Here is a 24,085-nt window from a genome sequence, read left to right as displayed (position 1 = left end):
AGGGTTGATAAATCAACTAAAACCTCGACCCTGAATATGCCTACTGCAATGATATGTGAAACGTCGTTATAATCTCCTACTTAGACGTGGCTCAACTTTATAATCCAAGATCGATTATTAACCTTTTTTTGTTGCAAGATGACGTCATCAGCTGGGCTGTGAGGGATGAGCTCTACACCAAGTACCAAGATTTTTCGCACCAATTTCTGGGATCCTGTGGCGTCAATCCCAAGTACGGCGATCTACCCATGAAGGTAAATTATGCAAATGCTCTGAAAAAGTCAGCATGAAAATGTCTTATTATCGAATGGGCACATTTGTTCCATGTGAATCCAAATATGGGATGCTATAGCAACCTAATCAAATTTGATCCCAAAAATTACATAAAAAGACTCCATGCCCTACCTAAGGTTGTTTCAACATATATGAGCACTTACGAATCTCTCATGATATTATGTTTTCACCAGATCGCTTGATAATAGGCCCAATTACAAATTACTTAATGTATCTTTTCCAAAAATTAATCACTATTGCGGTAAAAAATAATTAGACTATACTTCTCAATTTCATTGGTGTAAGACGATCACGGCTTTCCAGAAACATCTCTTCAGAAAACACGTGTCACCTGGAGCATTATAAATATTTATTGTTGCCTTGGGTTCAATGAACATAAATAATTAATTCTCAATGTTTGTAATTAATCTTTGCATATAACATCAATTTTAATATAATTTGTAAGTTAACCCTGTACAGCTACATATGTTAATCCATAAGTTGTTAATAAATCATAGCGACAACCGTTACAATACGGTGGGGGAAAGTTGTGACAGATAATTGCAGTCAAGAAGAAATTAAACAGAAGTCCTATTAACATGTCTCTGAAAATTCACAGCAAGTATTTTATAGTTTTATACCTTTATTAAGCATGATTAAAAAACCATGCCTATCGGAGGCCAAAAAATTAAGAAAGAAAAGAATTGCGACTGAATCCACAAATACCACCCAAGTGACCGAATGCAATCGATAATTTTGTTACAAAATCTAATTACAGTTCCATCGATGACTGTAACATGGCTATTAAGAAATTCTTTGCTATGATTAAAACACTATTTTATTTAATGTATAAAAGACATGTTAATAGCTCTAAGACACTGAATTGAAACCAAGGTTATATGTTATGTTTTGATTTTTAAGGCATAATAGCATGTAGATTTTTTTTTTCAGTGACAATATTTTACCTGTGAATTTTTATCTGAATATTTGGCTTAACTAAAACCAATACTGACCACTTTCATGAAATAATTATTTTAACATCACAAAAAAAAAAATTGTGAAAACCATGCAACAAATTTTTTTTTCTAATTTTAAAACTATGTCTTTGCAAAATAGCTTTTGCTGAGAGTTGTGTGTTCCCGAATAGCGAACATTAAATATTCAGCACTTTTTGAAGAGTCTTGACTCAGTGACTTTAGTGTTAACATAGTAATGTTAAAGATTTTTTCACTTCGCAGATTTTCAAGCCCGTGTTCGGCAAATCGGAGGTTGATTGCTTGTACGCCATTGTTCCGGGTCTGCTACTATTGTAAGTAACTGCCGACATCTTTGTTGAAGGTGACTTGGGTGCATAAAATATGTTTGTTCAATTTTTCTTGTTTGGTATAGATTGTAATTCATTGCAACCAAAGAGAGCCGCAAAATACCTACAGACTAACTGTGGATAAAACATCAGCAGTTGGTACCTTGTGGTGTTAAGAATAGCTGTGGCTCGTTTTCCATGTTACGATCCTGTAGCAGTCGATCATTTGTCAGGCTTAGCTGCCATGGAAATATGTGTGGTCTTTGGGTTGTGGTCTTCCGTGTATGCAATATTAAACTGCCTCTTGTTTATATTATTGTAATTAACATTATTATCCTAAGATGATGGTAATCTTAATAAGAAAAATGGGAGAAACAACATCCAAGATTATAAGAACAAGATTATAAGTACTTCGGGACATTCTGTCCATTTTTCATTTCCCATATTAAAAGAAATGCATGGTTTGGTCGCCGGAGGGGCGTCAAAGTGGTTTTTAGTTGTCCTGATAATTCTAGAAGAAGTTAAAGAACTTTTGGCAACCCTACTGGATGTGGTTCCACTACAGTTTCGTCAGCTCCAACATTTTTTATGAATTAGTTGGCACCACAGTCATCAGTTCTCACACTTCTCTGCCATTTAATGTGAGGTGCCATGATGAGTCTTTTGTATTCTACTGTAGTAACATCAGAAGAAAACATTAGCACACGAACCCGCACAGCGACGGAAATACTGAGCCCTGTGCGTGAATCTCTGCATCGCCGTTGTAAGCTCTGAAATCAGGTAGGAGGTAAAAAATATGTTGGAACTCATTTTGCAATTTACTGCTTTGGCGTGATGCTCTTGGAATGCACACTCATCACCATGTCCAAACAGTTCTCAAACTTCAACGCCTCGCTGCGCCCAAACCATGCTTTTTTCGGACACGATCGCCCTCTCGAAAAAAATGATGTTTCCAAATCCGTACATCATACTTACCTTGGCCACTGTTGCTTTGGGTCATCTAGTAAATAATGAACACTATGTTTTCAAATTTAGCTTATGGGTGTAGCTCTGAGTTACAATAATGGTTGGTTTAAAATTTTCACTTTATTAATTAGCTACCATTGTGTGTTTATTACTTTTCAGCTTGGCTTTCCTTCTCGGTGTTTCCTTATCTGTCTGGACTGTCGTGCATGAACGTGTTCACGGACTTCTGGCTAGAAGTATGATCTCAGGTAAGTCAATTAGGTTCTTTAAATGGCTACTACAAATTTTTTTGTAGCATAAGCTAAGTTACCATTACTTAAAGATTGTTCAGTGTATGAGTGAGTGTGTGCATTTTTATGAGGACATTAATAGAATTGAAAACAATATTTGTTTTTAATTTATGCATGCATGTATGTACGAGTTTATTCACTATGTAATAATGATTAAGATTTTATGATCCTAATTTGTACATATTCGTGTTCTTGAAACTATAATTCACAATTTGTAATGTAAAATTATATAATAACTATACATGTATGTAAAAGCTCATACCTACAAAGATGAAAATAGCCCAAAATAAATGCTATGCTATGCTTGATTGATATCATATCGTTAATTAATACATGCATTTTCACTCTTTTCAGAATTGAAATAATAATAATTTACTTAAAATCCACGAACCAAATGAGCCTGCACTTTTGGAATCTGACAGTATATTGGGATATTTTTGTATATTGTATTCGGTTATTCAAATTTGTCTCTTGATAATAAGTGACTTGGATTATATAAGGTGAGGGAGAGCCAGGGAATATTGCGATTGAAGTTATTATTTGCCATGCGATAAGAATATTTTTGCTCCTTTGTTTCCAGGAGTGACGACCTTCGAAATCATGCTCTCCTACTTCTTGTGCATGTTCGTGATGATCTGCATGCAGGCGGGCCTTATTGTGGTCTTTGCGTTCCTCCTGTTCCATTACTACAACGTCGGCAGCCTTGCGCTGATCAGTCTGTTCCTGATAGCACAAGGCACCTGCGGCCTCTTGTACGGTGAGCTCTGCCTACACCTTCAGTCCCCGTCGTCTTGGATATTTTAAAATATATATTTGATTATGTTTCTGGGGTGATTATTCAAATTTCTGGCACGGCAGGGCATAAATAATAGTTTTCCAATATTTAATCATTTGTTACGGTCTGATAGTTACGAACAGGCTACAGTATGGAACCTCAAGAGAAAACAGCTGATTACTTATTTCACCGAGGAAAACAACTACATACAACCGTCATGATTATTGCACAAGTTCACAAAACTTGACATTAGTAATTTCCCAAGGCAAGGATCTGTTCTATTTCAACCCATAAAATACAAATACCAAGAGCCCTGGTATAATTTAACATACATTAAGTCTAAACTAAATGAATGTTTCTTAGTTATTTTTGGAAACGCTCATGCGGCACCTTTTGTTGACTTGAAAAGTCGTAGTTTAATGATTTGATTATGGCATGTATTCAGTTACAGATTATCCTACTATACGTCTCTTGAAAAAATATATTTAATTATTTAAATAAAAAAATTAAATTGAAAAAATGTGGTTTAAATTAAAATTAATATAGCACAAACTATATTACTTTTGCGTTCTGAAGAAATGAACCAGTGTTGGTTTACATTAGGGACTAATTTCACTTTTGGTCTGCTGCGTTGTTTATCTCTTCTCTACTTAATAATATGAAACAAAGTCGCTATCTCTGTCTGTCTCTCAGTCTGTTCGCTTACTTCTAAACTATTCAATGGATTTTGATACGGTTTTCAACCATCATTTAGATATTATCTTCCTGTACATTTATGCATATAATACATTCAAATTTAATTTAAATGGAGTACAGAATTCTCTGTATTTTGTAATCAAGTCGTAAAATGACGTTTTTAGGGCTTATTCTGAATGTGCACGTGACTGATACATCAAATTGATGTATTACAGAATTGTAGGTTTTAAAAAGGCCTACAGAATATTCCATGATAGCACACGTCTATATTCTAAGGATTAGTCTTGCAGATTTTGTCAATATTGGTTCAAAGTTAATGAGTAGTTTTCAAAGCTATTTCGACTGACATTGAAATAATTTTCATCCAATAAAATCTGCTATTTACATTAGACATTTAATTTATATCAAAATATACTTTTACACCATATCATATGCGATCCATCAGACATCTTTTTTTGCGATATTATTTAATATTTACCTAATTATTTTTGTTGTTTCATTTGTTTTACCTTCCTAATTTACGATTGAAATTAGGTACATATGTATAATTTAGGTGCTGCCAGTCCATCCTACATACTTTTTTATTTATCTTCAAAATAATAAATCTTTTGACGTGACAACGTCTAATAAATCGATGAACGCCGGCTGCACGCACGAAAAAGTGTCCCGTTACGCACATTGTTCCGTTACGCGGTGTCCCGTTATGCTCATTTTTACGTTACGTTGTGTCCCGTTACGCTCGTTCCGTTACGCTGTCAGCGAGTGCAGTAATACTAGGTTACGTTACAATTGACTAAAAAATTATGGTGATTCATATAATTCATAATAGATATTTGATTACACTTTATTTATATGAAAACTTGTTCATAATTATATTTAAACTTTATAGCTAAACGCCAGTTTTTAAAATTAATTACAAGTCATCTACACGTGAACTGTTTCGTCGACTGTTTATAAAGTGAAGTGAAAAGTTAATGTGGTTTTCATTGCTTATTACAACAACAATTTCAGCAATAAAGGTTAATTATTCTTGCATTTTAAAAATCTGATTACTAGTATAATTTCAAGTATTTGTTCTTTTATTATTAAAATAAAAATGATTCAATTTTATTCATAAAAGTATGCAATCATTTCATCAATGTTTTGTTATGACGTCACGTTAAACTATCGTCAGTAAACCGACTTTACAGACAACCAATTTTTTTTAGCATGCTTTTGCTCTTGTAAATATTACAAGCATTTGTTGTTTTATTATTATTTTGTCTAAAAACAAAGTTTTGTAATGTGATTATGCCACGAAGTAGTACCTTCTTATAAATTCTAAATTATGCCGAATTAGTAGATCGCATCCGTGTGAAGCCTGGGCAGGTCGCTAGTCAACAACGTACACTTGAAGGTTTTGTAATTGTGACATTAATGCAGTTTGATTTTTAAATTGTGTTCGAAGGTTTCGTGATATCGGCGTGCTGCAACAACGAAGGAGAGGCTATCCACTTGGCTACAGGAAGCTTGTACCCATCGCTATTCCTTTGTGGTGAGTTCTAGCTTAGAGTAATAATGGCATGTGCTGATTTCTATCTTTTACTCGTGACACCGTAATTGATTACTGATTTGCAAACTGAACTGTCCAAATCAGCTGTTGTAAAATGTAATGTGTGTTTTTTACTTGATACATTTTAACAATTATTCTGGAAATATTATGGAAACTTCTATAACACATCCACTCTTTACAAACCTGGCATACAAAGTAAATTATGGAAACTATTGACACTCGATATCCTGGTGAAGGCATGGCAATATTGCGATGAGATATTAAATACCATAAAATAGCATTTAAAGTGGTGGCAGTTTGCCCATAAAACAAAAATGTTAAGTTCTTGTATTAGTTACATGGTAGAAGATGTCAGTTGATGCTGATATAATATAATGGTCTCGTCTTTTTGCATTTTAAGTTATGGTGTGGAAATAGTTTAGAGTGTTTAAGCTTGGTTATTTTTAGGTTTCTTAAGTGTTTCTATTGTTCATCAGATCTTATTTATCACTTGTCAATTTTTTTTTCTCCATACTGAACAAGGTTTTATTTAAGAGTTTCGCTGAACATTTTATGTCAGTCCTAGAATGTACAGAAACCATTCAATCATGTGTTCTACAGTTTTTAATTAATCATAAGTAGGTAGACTTCATCTTGAAAGTAATTATTTTTAGTATATAATTAATTACATAAATTAAAAAATATATTTATGTTTCCCAAAATCATAGAAAAACTGAGATTTTCTGAGTTTTACCACACAAAGCCAACTTACCATAGATTGCTTTCTTTTTGCGCAGGTATCATATGGCCTGTGGAAGGAATGAACAGGTATCTGTACTACCTCAGCATGGTGATGCCGTTGACATTGCCCATCAGGGCCTTACGATGGATAATGGTCCGTGGTTGGACCTTGAGAAACACGGAAGTCTTGGTAGGTTTCCTCACAATGTTCTGCTGGATGGCTGTGTTCTTGGTCGCCTGCATGGTCGTCTTCAGGTTCAAGAAACTCTGAGGTCATTCTGTATCTGCCCCTACGAAGGCAGCTGGAAGTTCGTTGGAGATTTTACTGCGACTGTGGTGTTTGTCGGGTATGAAGACTGAATGTCATGATGTGCCGCTATACTGAATTGTTGAATGGATGTTTGAGATTCCTTTGGTTTCAGAAGAATCTAGGTGTGTTTTGTTTGAAGAAGTTTACTGGAGATTGTTCTGAATGGACACGGAGAGCGATGAGACGTTAAAACACATGTATTCATATCTCTCAAAACCATTTCACTGTAGCATCTGCGTGTTAACTTATTTTTTATATGATTTTCCTTAATAAAGTGACACATGAATGTTGCCAGAAATTTTGTAAATGTTAGACAATAGGCAACATAATTGGAGTAGGAAAAGCGTATGCAAGATCCAGGTAATATACAATAATATCACAATAACTATGGTTGTAAACAACAAACAGTTAAAAACTTTCCATATTAAATTTTTAAAACAGCAAGACACCGGAAGTATTCTACAGTTTCTGAAAAGTATTTGTTAGCAAATAAACTTATGCGAGACGAATTAACCACAATTATTGTTGGCTTTGACTTAGCTTTATATAACTAATACTAAGTGTGTCACTTTCCACGTACCTTCTGCCTGCCACGGTTTTGAATACTCGCTTGACCTTTTTTACAAAAAGGTAGCAGATAACGTGTACTTACTTTATATCTGGTGAAAATATGCATATAAATAGTAATTTAATAAACTATGTTTATATTGTGTAACATCCTTTGGCCTGAAACAAAAAAAAAGAGTTAAAATTCAATCATCTAATATAAATATTACGGCTGAGCCTTCTACAAAAGATGCCAAAAAAATTAAATAAATACTAAACCTGTGATATTGTTCCACTTGATTCCTAGAGATTTTATTTCCTGTATATCATGATGTAATATTTCAATTAAATTTATTTATTTGTCGGTGAAATATGTTGTGTGATGCTTGAATTAATTTTACTGACTACATTTTACTGACGATGAACGCTCGTAGTGGCGTCACATGACCGGAAGCCTACAACTCATGTAGTTTCGGTTCCCTGCAAGAATTTCCGAAAATTTCCGAAGTTTTGCGTTTTGGTATTAACGCCACTTCAGCCGCTAAATCAGAAGTTTCCAATGAAAAGAAGCATGTTGTGACTGACCTAAACAAGCATGTTGTGACTGACCTAACATAACCTAACCTTTCGATTTTTTTAATTTCATTTTTTGAGAGAAATCCGAAGTTGCACGAACGTGGTAGGGAACCGAAACTACGTGAGTTGTAGGCTTCCCGAGCTGGGTACACAAGACGTGCGCGCGCAGTAAAGTCCCAGAGTGCTTCGTCCATCGCCAAGTAAACTCCACAAGGAATCTATGCTCTTTATAATCTATAGAGTTTTGTGCGGAATTCCAAGCGTAGTGAACTAACGTTAGTAGTTCAAATTATTTTAAAATTATTTATGTAATAAATTCTGCCGACCAAAAACACTCCTTTACTGCACAACGTTTCTGCGTTCATCGCAGGCAACAAACGTTTTGCGGCAGATTTTACGAAGACGTTTGGAAATAGACTACCGGTAGATACTTGTGTGTCACCACTGTCATTTACACCGGGGTGCAGGATGTTTCGCACTTAGCAGATCATTATTTGATATTTGGTTTTTGATTTTAAAAAATTGCCTTACTTGAAACTAAGTATTTAGGAAAACACCATATCGAGGTTTTTCTTTCTGTGTGCCTGAAATATTAATGAGTTATAACGGTGTTTGCGTTGTGACGTCGTTGGGGCGAGTTGAAAAACGTGCAGCATAATCCTAAAATATTGTCAGAACTCAGCAAACAATCTTTAAATATGCTCATGATTCATTTCATAGTAACTAAAATTTTACAACATAAACCCTTGGAAAGCACTTAAATATATTTTGTTATTAACAGTTTATAGGTACATCCTGTAGACGTCGCTATATTATTATTCAAGAACATAAATAAACACCAATCTTTCAGACTTATATAAGGCAGTATACAAATATCTGGTTAATTTTTACTTGCCTTACTCTTTGGAAGTAAAACTGACGTATGCCATAAATGTATGGTAATATACGATCTTGAAACTGAAAATTAAAATGTGTGTGCTTACGAAATAAAACAATTAAGCCGAAGTAAACATGCATTTCAACTTGTACGTGTGATTTTATCGCAAATTGTTCAATTAACTCCACAAAAAAAGCTGCATTTATTTTATTAATTTTAATCTGAGTATTAACATTTTGTTTAACTGAATGATGTTCTACAACCACCGCGAATTTCGTGGCCAAAGAAAAATTATTTTATTGAAATAATTGAAACACCTTTATTTTCCATATATTTTTGTGATGTTTTACAATATTGATTTTGGAAATACTCTGAGTTATGAGTTTAAAGTACATATACCAAACCTAATTTTACATTTATATAAGTGTTTTATCACATCAGAAAATTTTTCTTGATTTATGAATAGAATATATTGAACTGAATTTTTGTATTGGTTACAGTTTATTTTAAGTTTAGCATTCAAATGTTATAAATAAATTTCTGTAAAAAGTCGTTTTTTTTTTTTACCTAACACGAGAACGATCAAGTTAGTAATTTCTAAATTCGTCCTTATTTTTTTAACTGTCGCAAGTTGGGGAAACGTACATTTTTGAGATTTTTTAAATAAATTTTTTATAGTTCCCTGAACTAACTGCACAAGCCAAGAAATAGCCCCATAAATATTTAATACCTATATATTTTTTGTTTAAATAAAGGTAAATGATGCTATTATTATTTAAGTACGTAGCACTAGTCGTTACGAAAAAAAAGAAAGATAATTAAAACCCGAAGGAAATATTCAGAATAATAATTTTAAAAAAAGCTACCAAGAGAGAACGTAAAACATTTAAGTTAGTGTGAGTTTCAGTACCGTATGACATTCTTCGGTTGTGTTGGGCAAACAAAAGGGCGCGACGGGGTTCAGTTAGTTACAACTCTTGGCTTAGTGTACGTCTCGCAGCCGGACAGCAAGCATCGGCCGCCAGAAGAGAGGAAAGAGGCTTCGAAGACACGCTTACACTAGGTAGGTATACCACTTCCATTTCCAACGCTTTACTGAACAAGTGTGTGGAGAATTTTAATAAACCCAAAAACTATACAGTGGTATACGTCAAACAAAAAAAAAAATTGGTTGTCTGTAAAGTCGGTTTACGGACGATAGTTTAACGTGACAACGTCATAACAAAACATTGATGAAATGATTGCATACTTTTATGAATAAAATTGAATCATTTTTATTGAATTATCACTATTTTGTATGGATACAAAGAAGGAGTGAAATGAAATCTACAATTTATTTGATAAATTTACTTTTATTTGCACTCATTAATTCAAATATGTTTATTACTTTAACGAAGAGATTATTTTAACTATAACTTTTATACATGTTTGCTATTTAACTTCTTCCAATCTGTGTTATTCTGTTAAGGATAGGACGATGATAGGAAAAGTAGGAAACGAATGGGAGTGTTTCAAGTTTAATGTGCCTCGATAAAGTCAAATCGATGGTGGTTCCAATCGAGTGGAAGAGAGATAGATGCGGCGCAAGCGTACAATGAGCGTAACGGGGCAATGTGCGTTACGGAACACTTTTTCGTGCGTTCAGCCGGCGTTCATCGATTTCTTAGACGTTGTCACGTCAAACAAAAGAGCACGTGTAACTCAGTACACGCGATGGAAGTGAAACGTGTTTGGCAATTTAAACCTCGATACGTAGGTAGGTACAGGGGTAAAACGGCCGAGAGAGATAGAGAATTTTCTAATAATAACACAGCGCGGGGATTTTTGACCAATTTCTTTTTCGAGTATAGTATTTAAGATTCCTAACTTTTTTTGTACTTATTAGATAAAACAATGCTTGACGAAAACGTTGCATTAAAATTCGGCCTTGAAATTTTACTTCCATCGCTCCCAAAGAAGTTTCACTTCAAAAATACGCTGTTTAGTTAAAAACTTAACTCGGTACCGTTCGTGCGTACCTACATTCTATTCAAGATAAGCTGACACTTTTTTTTTAACAGGTGCTTCAGCGACCATTCACACTTTGACAGCTCGATATTCGTATACAACTAACCAAAAAATGCATGGTAATGACACATGATTAGATAGTCTGTTGTTACATGAATCTGTGTTCGATTTATTTATCACGTCACGAAGTCTTGAATGAGTACTCACTGAAGTACCTCTCAAAACAAGCGACACATTAACTTGAACATAGTGTACCTCTCTGCCCGCATGCTAATCTAACGTAAAATGTTTTAATTTCCACACTAAGGTTTCGAAACCAGCGAAGAAAATGTTTTGGGAAATATATTATTCCATGTATTAATATAATAATCGGACTATATTATCAGATAACTTCTAAAAATAAACGTATCTTACATAATTTTGTGCAACAGTCAGTTCATTAACCGGAATAAATACATGCTTTTTCGTGTTAAGTTCAAATAACGTTGAAACAATAAACCTGCATCACAAACCTATAAACATTGACACACAAAACCCTAAAATTACTCTTCTAAACAGCCAACACACAGTTAATCATATTAATTTCCATACAAACTTAATTAAAGGCATTCTGTTTTATTAATCTAAAAAAATCTTTGATTTTAATTAAAATGCCCTCTTTATTCATTTGTATAGTTAGTGGAAGAGAACAGGTGTATGCCAGATGTTCTAGGGCGCGTGCTTACGGACGTAAAATCTGTCCTGCCATCTTGGATTTTTCCATCTTTCTGATATAATTATAATTTTTAACTATATATCTCAATTTTTGGCATGTCAAAGCAAAAATCGTATCTCCGAGACCTTCCATACCTTGCTGCAACCACATATTTACTAACAGGATCTAGTCTATAAGCGCCGCGAGGAAATCACTTATTACTTCACGCGGGTGATTACAACTGGCATGATAATCACACCAGTTCACACGTGTGATCTCGAAAAGTTTCCAAAGGTAAGTCCTATGCCAAGTCAAACAAAAATATTCAGCCTTTACTGCAAGCGGTATCAAAAAATTTTAAGTTGCAAGACCGCGAGTGCTGATCCCCCTTTAAGACACAATCCACGAATGTAAGCGCGGATATGAATGGCAGCATGGCGTACCAGTATGAAAGGCTCCGCCTAACCGGGCACACACACGGTGAGCAGAGCTTCAGGAAAAACAACGCGATTTCAAAACTTCTCAAGATATCCGAGTGGGGTCTGTTTACGAAAAGCATTTAAGAGTTCGCCGAGGACCGAAAAGTACTTTTGATTTCGGATTAAGTTTTTAAAATGTAGTTTTAGAAGAGTTAAAATGGCTAAAAAAGAACATGTTTTCAGAGTGAATTTTAGGCGTAAAACAACCAGTACAGATTCATGAAAGCACTTAAGGGACTTGCATTACCCCTTCAACTTCATTTCTCGGCCATATAATGTTACGGTTACCGCTCAAATTTCACAGTTATCATGTGACGACGAGAAGACTGCGCGCCAGTTCAGAGCCTTGCGCTTAGAGACTACACCGCGCTAGAAATACCAGCGAGCGTCGCGCTTATCATCCCGCCTCACTAACACACATAGCTACACCCCTGTAGATAGCACAGACACAGTTAATTAACACACGCACGTGAACTGTAATAGTGCTTCCAAAATTTAGTTTTTGCGCCAAATCCGAACAATACTGCGTATCGCCTCTTTACCTTATCGAAGTATTCTCTTGCGAGGCACTTCCTTCCGTACCAGCTGGAGGTACGGCCCCATCCATGCCAACCCAGGCACGGACTGCCTGGCGCTGTGTCGAAGCATTATACACCTCTGCCCGCGGCGTAATTCCACCGCACGTGCGTCGGCGGCGACTTGCAGTCCATCGCTCCCCGAGGCTCACAGCTCACTCCCCACTCCCGCACTATGGGGCTGGTGACGTCAGACCGGGAAGCGACGATACCGCGCCCAGTAGCCGGCCATAGAACCAATATCGATGTACAGTATTAAAGAAACTGAATCAAACCAAAACAATGAATAATAAATAAAAGAATTATTCATAAAAATTAAACAATTAAAAATACTTCGACTTAGTTTTAAAGATTAAAACGGTAATTTAAAATTGAAATAATTGAGAAAAATCAGAATAGCCAAAATAAAATATAAATAATAATTGTGGCCTGGTGGCCACAACAACCCCTAACAAAAAAAACTTTGGTAGATAAATTAGCTAAAGATAAACGCCAAATTGATAAGTGAGACAAACATTACGTTTACAAATTTATTAACTAAAAATATGTTTTGCTTAGCTCAAAAGATACCTAGAAAAAAATATGCAAATAGGAAACGTTAAGATTAAGAAAAATATAAAAGATTAGAAAACCTTAACATCACAAAGCACATAGAAGATATGACTAGATAGCACTACAAATAACTGCATATTAGCAGGTAAATCTTAAAAGCTAAGACAAAAAAAAATCCAAATTTTAGTACATCAGTCCAAAAACATGATATTAGCAAAAATTGAAATGGTGTAGTCCAACAGTTAGGATCGATAAATTAACTTGGACACTTCGATCCAACAAGACGTACTCAAAAATAAATCAGGAATTTAGGTCCCGCCTTACAAATTTCTTTATGTGGCTTAAATGGGCCCCTTTTTTAAATCTTATTAGGCCTTTCGACGTCTTGCAACAGAGCGGTTACAGGTCCCAAAAACTTTATGATCTTGAAAGGTCCATCATAATCATATTCTAACTTCGCAGGTTTGTACATAGCTTTATTACTTAGTACAAATTGCTTACATAAAACTTCATCTCCTATCTTAAATTCATCATTCACCCGTCCTTTGTTATAATATATACTTATTTTATTTTTAGCTTTTTTGCAAATTATCAGCTGCTTCGCCCCACATTTTTTCCTGCAGACGAGGACTTTGAGTACTCAAACATTTCGGATGAAAACCCCAGCAGTTAAGTAAAGGATGCGGTACGTTTCTCCCCAAAAAATATTTCTGACGGCGTAAATTACACAGTCATATTGAAAGCCAAATTTAAAATATGGATGATACTATCCCACTTAAAACGATGATTGCGTTGTAGAAAAATAGTAAGACCGATCTTGATATTTTTGTTCATTCTTTCCACTAAATTAGGATTCGGGTAATAAGGACTGGTAGTGATATGTTTGATACCCCAATGGAGGCATATGACTTAAAAATTTTTACTAGTAAAATAAGTGGCATTGTCCGACACAATCTGTCCCGGGCTACCAAACATGCTCCACACCTTACTTTCCAAAGCTTTTATAATATTTTCACTTTTCATACTACGCAAAGGAAGAAATAAACAAAATTTTGAAGAAAAAAAAAACCATCCACCAAGGGTGAGCAAACAACTATTACCAGCTAGGGATCTTGGCAAAAACCGCTGGTAGCGGGGTATATACCTTGTTTCAGTCTAATAGGCGTTCAGATATCAATCCCTGATTTCAGGACTGTGAAAATCGTGTCCATCTGTGACGTGTGTGTTTTTCAATGTTTGTTTTGGCGAGTGACAATTTCGATTGACTATTTCGATGGATGGAGCCAGTGGCGTAGCCAGGATTTGTGTATGGGGGGTGTTAAGAAGCATCCCCCCTCCGTATTAAAGCGGGGGGTCCGGGGGTCCTCCCCCGGGAGAATTTGGATTTTAAGGTGTAAAATAGTGCTATTTTAGCAGTTTTCTGTTCTTAAATTTAAATATTGTAATGGTAAATTTTTTATTAATTTTAATATGAAATTTGTTTGAGTGGTGAACAAGAAATTAATTAAAGATTTGGTGCTAAGGGGGGGGGGGGTTGAACCCCTAAACCCCACACCCCCCTGGCTACGCCCCTGGATGGAGCCACATAGGTCTCTACTGCGCAGCACGCTCCTCATCGCTAGTCCACGCACGTCACATCACGTTACGTCAGTTGGGCCCGCCCGTCTGTCACGCTCCGCGGAGCGACACGCGCGCATCCTGGCGGCGGCCGGCCGAACCACGCCGCAGTCTCTCCTCTGCTGCACGGGCGCGCGGGAGTTCTCTCCCCCTTCGCTTTGGGCGTCCTTGTACTGGAAAACAATTTTTTTAAAAACCCATTTAGAAAACGAACAAACAGGGCTACCACCGCAGCCAAGTAGTAGGCTTCTGTTGGTCGCACGTAGCAACGTAAACGGAAGAGCTGCAGCCAAGTAATCGGCTTCTAGACGTAAACGGGAGAGCTCAGCACTGCCGAGTTAATCCGCAAGGGTCCATCTCCGTTTACGTGTCACATATATGACGGGCCTTAGACCTGGCTTATAAACTACGCAAGAACGTAAGATGCAAACTATTGAACAACCTCATTTTAGAGTACCTGTTTATGAACTACGCAAGGTGCAATAGCTGGGGACCGGAAAGATTCGTCGGTCCAGTGTACTCTGGGAAAGACTCTTTAAGACCTCTGTAGACACGGTGGCAAATACCACCGTTCATTGGCTGCCGACTTGTGAGACGTCAACAGGGTAGCTTGTGATTGGTTGCTTCTTTTGTTTAGTGTTTGTAATTGGATCAGTGACCTCCAGATTAACTGTGAGCCAACAGCAGAAGCAGCATAAGTAGAGACCGTAAAAATTCGCGAATTCATTTCGCGATAGGCTAATATACAAATAGTTTTACCTCAGTGCGGCCTCTGCTATTGGCTCACAATTCACCTGGATGACTCTGGGCCAATGAGAAACGCCCAACCAAAGCTTTATCGAATCACAGGCTGCTACGCTGGGACGTCTCACACGACAGCAGCCAATGAGTGGGTGGCATTTGACCGAGTGTACGTAGAACTGTGGAGTTCATCCTACAGGGCATTGAACCCGCGAATTTTTCAGGTCTCTAAGCATAAGTAGTACATATATGTATTTGAATTTCAGCCTATCGCGAGAGGAAACCGCTATATCTTCCGGTCTCTAGCAATAACGCAACGCAGCTTTCAATAAATTAAAACTATTTTAAATTCTTATGCCATTCACTGTAAGGTCGGTTCTGTTCATAGGAAGCTAGGAAATGTTATTCTATGAATTTTCACATAGAGTCTCGAGCTTTTCTTTTGTAAACTGTTGAACTTATTAATGGCATTAATATAATAAATTTTAAACGGTTAAACGTATTACATCAAAACCATTCTATGCATTTGCACAAAAATGATAGTTACGTAGTTATAATAAAAAAATTCAGTAAAAAAATTTAAGCACTTTGAAATAAGTTCAGTAGTCCTTAGTAAATATTTTTTTATGTTCGTATGGATATACCAGTCACAAATACATTTTGTATTAGATCAGTAGGTAGACTTCACTTAACGGGTATTCCACATCCCATTAATTATGGGATGAGTTTTGGCAGTTGTTACGAACGCCTTCGAACATCAAAGGAGCGTCAAACACACACACCAAACACAACACAAAACACACATCACAAACAACAACTAAAACACACAACACACAACCAAACAAACAACTAAAACGTACAACACAAATAACCTAAAACACACAGAAAACACAAAACCCATAACTCAAAATACATAAAACACATATCACAATACACAAAAAAACAAAAAATATAAAACAAACACAGACAAAACAATACATAAAATACACACACCACAACATGCAAAACACACACACACCACAACACAAAACACAATCATAACAAAACAGACACCACAAAACACAACACAAAACAGACACCACAAAACAAACAGCAAAACACACAACACCTTAAACACAAAACACAATCAACACAACACAAAAAACACACATAACACAAAAACTCTAAACAAGAAACAAATTTCAATGCAAAATACATAACACACACAACTCAAAACAAAAAAACATATAACACAAAACACACAAGCACAAACCACAAAACACACCACATCACACACCAAAATTCACTACACACACCACACCATACTACACATACTACACAACACACAACAGAAACCATATAAAAAACACATGACACAAAGCATAACACACACAAAAAAAAATTTCAAAAACCAACAAAACACACATCACATACAAAAAACATAACACACACAACACAAAAACACATAACATAAAACATAAACAAAAACCGAACACACACAAAAAACACCAAAAGCACACCACAGGACACATCACAACTCACTACTCACAACATATACTACACAACACACAACACAAACCACACAACATAAAAAACACACATGACACACTTAACACAAAACACACATCACAAAATTCAAAAAACACAAAACACACATAACACACAAAACACAAAAACACAACACACAAAATGCATTAAACAAAAACACAAAACAAAAACAATATGAAACAAAACAAATATCACAAAAAACACAACAAACAATTAAACTCACAACAAAAAACACACTACAAAAAAAAACACCTAAAAAACAAAACACAATACAAACTACACAAAAAACACACTACACACAACACAATAAACACACACAAAACACACCATCCACAACTTAACAAACACCACATTCCATTCACCACAAAACACACACCACATAACACCACATTCCACACAACACAATCAACTCAACACACCCCACTCAACACACCACTACACACAACACACTCCACACAACACACACCAAATCACACTCCACACAACAAACACCACATTCCATTCACCGCAAAACATACACACAAACACACAAAACGACACACACAAAACACAAAACGCATAACAAAAACATAAACCACAAAACACCAAAAACACAAAACAAAACACACAACATACACAAAACACTTGACACAAAAAACACCAAACACACAACACATAAAACACACAACACATAAATCACACAACACATAAAATACAAAACACATAAATCACACAACACATTTAACACAAACCTATAAATCACACAACACACAACACAAATAACATAAAATGCAAACAACACAACACGAAACACAAAACACACACCACAATACACACACCACATCTAACACCACATCACACATCACTCCTCACACCACACACCACAAAACACATAAGTCCACACACCACATAACATTCACCACACAACACACCCAATTCCCACTACATACACCCCACCACACTACACAACAGACAACACAAAACACATTTCACAACACTAAAACACCAAAACATAAACCACAAAAAACACAAAACACTTAAAACACACAACACATCAAAAACCACACACCACATCACACATCAGTCCACACACCACAAAACACTCACCACACCACACACCAAATTCACTACAAACACCCCAACAAACTACTCAACAGACAACACAAAATGCAAATCAAAATAACACTAAAAGCACCAACACAAAACATTTACAACACAAATCACATTAAACATTTTACACATAAAAACATATAAAACATAAAACGCAAACACATAAATCACAAACACACAAAACATAAACACATAAAAAACAAAACACACAAAACAAAACGCATTACACAACACTAAAAACACTAAAACATAAAGCACATACAACACAAATCACAGAACAAATAAACAAAAAAACACTTATATACACAACACATAAAAAACAAAACACATAAAACACACAACACATAAAACACATAAAATGCAAAACACACACCAGAAAACAAACACAAAACACACAAAAATAACACAAAACCCACAAACCAAAACACACACCACATCAAACACCACATCCAACACCACATCCAACACCACACACTCATAACATCAGTTCACACACTACACAACACATTACACCACAAAACACTCACCACACCACACACCAAATTCACCACACTCCCCACCACACTACACAACGACAACGTGAAACACAACACACAATAATAAAAACAAAAACACACAAAACACATAAAACACATACAAATAAACACATACAACATAAAAAACATACAACACAAACCAAATACAACACAAAACACATAAATCACAAACACATAAAAACATATAATACATTAAACACAAACACATAACACAAAAAACATTAAATACAATAAAAACAAAAGACAATAAACACAATACACAACACTAGAAACACCAACACTAAAACATAAAACACAGTAAAACATAAAAAACAGAACAATTAAACAAAAACCACACAAAACACACATAAAAAACAACACAAATAACACACAAAACATACAAACACAATTCACAAAACACATAACACAAAACAAACAACACAAAACGCCAAACACACGCCACAATACACAAAACAAACACACACCACATCCAACACCACAGCAAAGACCACACATCACATTATACATCAGTCCCCACACCACATCCAAACACCACTCACCACACCCCACACCAAATTCACTACATACACCCCACACACTACACATCAGACAAAACAATACTCATATCAACATAACACTAAAAACACCAACACACAACACATAAAAACACAACACAAAAACATGCAACTCATAAAACACACAACACATAAAACAAACAGCACTTAAAACACACAACACAAATCCAAAATACTTAAGAAAAAACACACCACAAATACACAACACTAAACACACCACACAACACAAAACACATACAACACACATAAATAACAAAACATATAAAACACATATAATACAAACACATATAATACAAACACATATAATACAAACACATATTATACAAACACATATAATACAAACACATATAAAACAAACACATTAAACATAAAACACATTAAACATAAAACACATTAAACATAAAACCCATAAAACATAAAACAAAAAAACAAAAAACACATACTACATACAGCACATAATACACACAACACATAATACACACAATACATAATATACACAATACATAAAAACACAAATCGAAACACAACACATAAAACACACAACACATAAAACACATCACAAAAAAACACACCACAAACCACACATAACAGAACAGAAAACACACACAAAACAACAAAAAACACACGCAACACAAAACTCATAACCACAACAGAAAACTCATTATACATAAAACAAATCACGAAACACAAAAAACACCAAACACATAAAACACACAACGCAACACATATAAAATGCAAAAACAATATACACGAAAACAAAATACACACCACAAAATACACACCTCACAACACAATATCACACCACACTGCGCACACTACAAATTCACACCACACAACACACATCACACCACATTCTATTCACCACAACACAAACAAAACGCACATCACAACAACACCTAAAACACACAACACAAATAACACACAACACATATAACACACAACACACAAAACACTAAAATGTAAAACACACACCACTAAACACACAACACGAAACACAAAACACATAACACCAAACACACGCCACATCACACACCACATCCAACAGCACAGCAAACACCACACACATAATACCAAGCATCAGTCCACAAACCACATCCCAACACAAAACACTCACCACACCACACCACACCACACACCAAATTCACTACATATACCCCACCACACTACACAACAGAAAAAACAAAACACATTACACAACACTAAAACCACCAACACACAAAACACATACAACATAAAACACATACAACACAAAACAATTACAACACAATACACATACAACACAAAACATATACAACACAAATCACATAAAAAATTTAACACATAAAACATATAAACATAAAACACAAACACATAAATCACAAACACATAAAACTAAACACATAACAAACCAAACACACAAAACACAAAACACATTACACAACACTAAAACATAAAGCACATACAAAACAAATCACAGAACAGTTAAACAAAAAACACTTAAACACACAACACATAAAACACATAACACATAAAAAACTTAAAACAACATCACATAAAAAACATAAAACACACAGCACATAAAACACATAAAATGCAAAACACACACCAGAAAACAAAAACAAAACACACACATGCAACGCAAAACACACAAACAAAAACACACACACACCATCAAACACCACAGCAAACACCACACACTTAACACATCAGTCCACACACTACACACAACATCACACCTTAAACACTCAACACACCACACACCAAATTCACTACACACACCACACGACACAACAGACAACACAAAACACATTACACAAAAATAAAAACACACACATAAAAATACAACACAAAACACATACAACACAAAAGACATAAATCACAAACACATACAACACAAAACACAAACACATAAAACAAATTACACATAAAACACAAACACATAAAACAAACACAAACACATAAAAACACAAAAATAACAAAACAGCATAAACATAAAACGCATTACACAACACTAAAAACACCAACACATAATACATAAAACACAGTAAAACATTGAACAATTAAACAAAAAACACACAAAAACACATACGTAACACAAAACACACAAACCAAAACTACACCACATTACACACCTAAACAACACCACAGCAAAAACCACACACCATACCAAGCATCAGTCCACACACCACAGACCACATCATACCACAAAACACTCAGAGCACCACACACCAAATTCACTAAATACTCCCCACCACACTACGCAAAAGACAACACAAAATGCATTACACAACACTAAAACCACCAACACACAAAACACATACAACATAAAACACATACAACACAAAACAATTACAACACAATACACATACAACACAAAACATATACAACACAAATCACATAAAAAATTTAACACATAAAACATATAAACATAAAACACAAACACATAAATCACAAACACATAAAACTAAACACATAACAAACCAAACACACAAAACACAAAACGCATTACACAACACTAAAACATAAAGCACATACAACACAAATCACAGAACAGTTAAACAAAAAACACTTAAACACACAACACATAAAACACATAACACATAAAAAACATAAAACACACAGCACATAAAAACATAAAACACACAGCACATAAAACACATAAAACACATAAAATGCAAAACACACACCAGAAAACAAAAATTAAACACTTACATGTAACGCAAAACACACAAACAAAACACACACACCACATCAAACACCACAGCAAACACCACACACTTAACATATCAGTCCACACACTACACACAACATCACACCTTAAACACTCAACACATCACACACCAAATTCACTACACACACCACACAACACAACAGACAACACAAAACACATTACACAAAAATAAAAAAACACAAACACACAAAACACATAAAAACACTCACATAAAAATACAACACAAAACACATACAACACAAAAGACACAAATCACAAACACATACAACACAAAACACAAACACATAAAACAAATTACACATAAAACACAAACACATAAAAACACAAAAATAACAAAACAGCATAAACATAAAACGCATTACACAACACTAAAAACACCAACACATAATACATAAAACACAGTAAAACATTGAACAATTAAACAAAAAACACACAAAACACACACACGTAACACAAAACACACAAACCAAAACTCCACCACATTACACACCATTCCAACACCACAGCAAAAACCACACACCATACCAAGCATCAGTCCACACACCACAGACCACATCATACCACAAAACACTCAGAGCACCACACACCAAATTCACTAAATACTCCCCACCACACTACGCAAAAGACAACACAAAATGCATTACACAACATTAAATACACCAACACACAAAACACATACAACATAAAACACATACAACATAAAACACATACAACATAAAACACATACAACACATAAAACATAACACATACAACACAAATCACATACAACACAAATCACATACAACACAAATCACATACAACACAAATCACATACAACTCAAAACATGTACAACACAAAACATGTACAACACAAAGCACATACAACACAAAGCACATACAACACAAAGGACATACAACACAAAACATATACAACACATTAAAACATACAAAACAAAACACATACAACACAAAAAACAAATCACAAAAAAACATAAATCACTAAACACATAAATCACAAACACATAAAAAACAAACACCATAAAACACAAAATCATTAAACACAAACATAAAAAACACATTACACAAAATATAAAACACAAACACATAAAACACAAAAAACGCATCACACAACAATAAAATCACCAACACATATTACATAAAACACACAAAACACAAAACACAGAACAATTAAACTAAAACACATAAAACACACAACACATAATACAACAAACACATAAATAACACAACATAAATCAACACAATACATTAAACACACAACACATAAAACACACAACACTTAAAACACACAAAACTAAAAACACACACCTCTTAAAACACACAACACATATACCACATAAAAACACAGCACAAAAACACACAACACATAAAACACAAAACACACAACACACACAACACATAAAACACACAACACACATAACACACAACACACATAACACACAACACATTACAAAACTAAAAACACCAACACACAAACAACATAAAACACATAGAAAAACATATACAACATAAAACACATAAAACACAAAATAAAACACAAACACATAAAAACACTAACCAATAAAACACTAAACATCATTACACTAAACTAAAACACGAACACATAAAACACATACAACACTAAACACATACAAAACAAAACACATACAATACAAAACACATAAAACAAACAACACAAAACACACAACACATGAAACACATAAAATGCAAAACACACACCAGAAAACCAACACAAAACACACAAAAATAACACAAAACCCACAAACCAAAACACACACCATATCAAACACCACATCCAACACCACAGCAAACACCACACACTCAACACATCAGTCACACACTACACACCACATTACACCACAAAACACTCACCACACCACACACCAAACACACCACACTCCCCACCACACTACACAACGACAACGTGAAACACAACACACAATAATAAAAACAAAAACACACAAAACACATAAAACACATACAAATAAACACATACAACATAAAAAACATACAACACAAACCAAATACAACACAAAACACATAAATCACAAACACATAAAAACATATAATACATTAAACACAAACACATAACACACAAAAACATTAAATACAATAAAAACAAA

General features: G+C 34.8%; 1 protein-coding gene across 6 annotated transcripts in view; it reads left to right on the top strand.

Moving 5' to 3' along the window:
• The window catches only part of LOC134532763 (ABC transporter G family member 20-like), a 40,861-nt gene extending 31,603 nt beyond the window's left edge, over window positions 1-9,258 (top strand). For 2 of the 6 annotated variants that reach the window (XM_063369586.1, XM_063369587.1), the window contains exons 10-15: window positions 139-254; window positions 1,512-1,582; window positions 2,702-2,790; window positions 3,413-3,589; window positions 5,751-5,837; window positions 6,632-9,258. In XM_063369586.1, the coding sequence (XP_063225656.1) occupies window positions 139-254; window positions 1,512-1,582; window positions 2,702-2,790; window positions 3,413-3,589; window positions 5,751-5,837; window positions 6,632-6,846 (755 nt within the window). In that variant the 3' untranslated portion in view covers window positions 6,847-9,258. The remainder of the gene's footprint in view (window positions 1-138; window positions 255-1,511; window positions 1,583-2,701; window positions 2,791-3,412; window positions 3,590-5,750; window positions 5,838-6,631) is intronic. The other 4 variants (XM_063369585.1, XM_063369584.1, XM_063369583.1 and 1 more) reach the window with 2 other exon arrangements.
• Window positions 9,259-24,085: the final 14,827 nt, after the last annotated feature.

Source organism: Bacillus rossius, chromosome 6 (assembly GCF_032445375.1).
Source record: "Bacillus rossius redtenbacheri isolate Brsri chromosome 6, Brsri_v3, whole genome shotgun sequence".
Lineage (NCBI taxonomy): Eukaryota > Metazoa > Arthropoda > Insecta > Phasmatodea > Bacillidae > Bacillus > Bacillus rossius.
The sequence above is the reverse complement of the archived record's forward strand: the minus strand, read 5'-3'. Positions and strand labels throughout refer to the sequence as shown.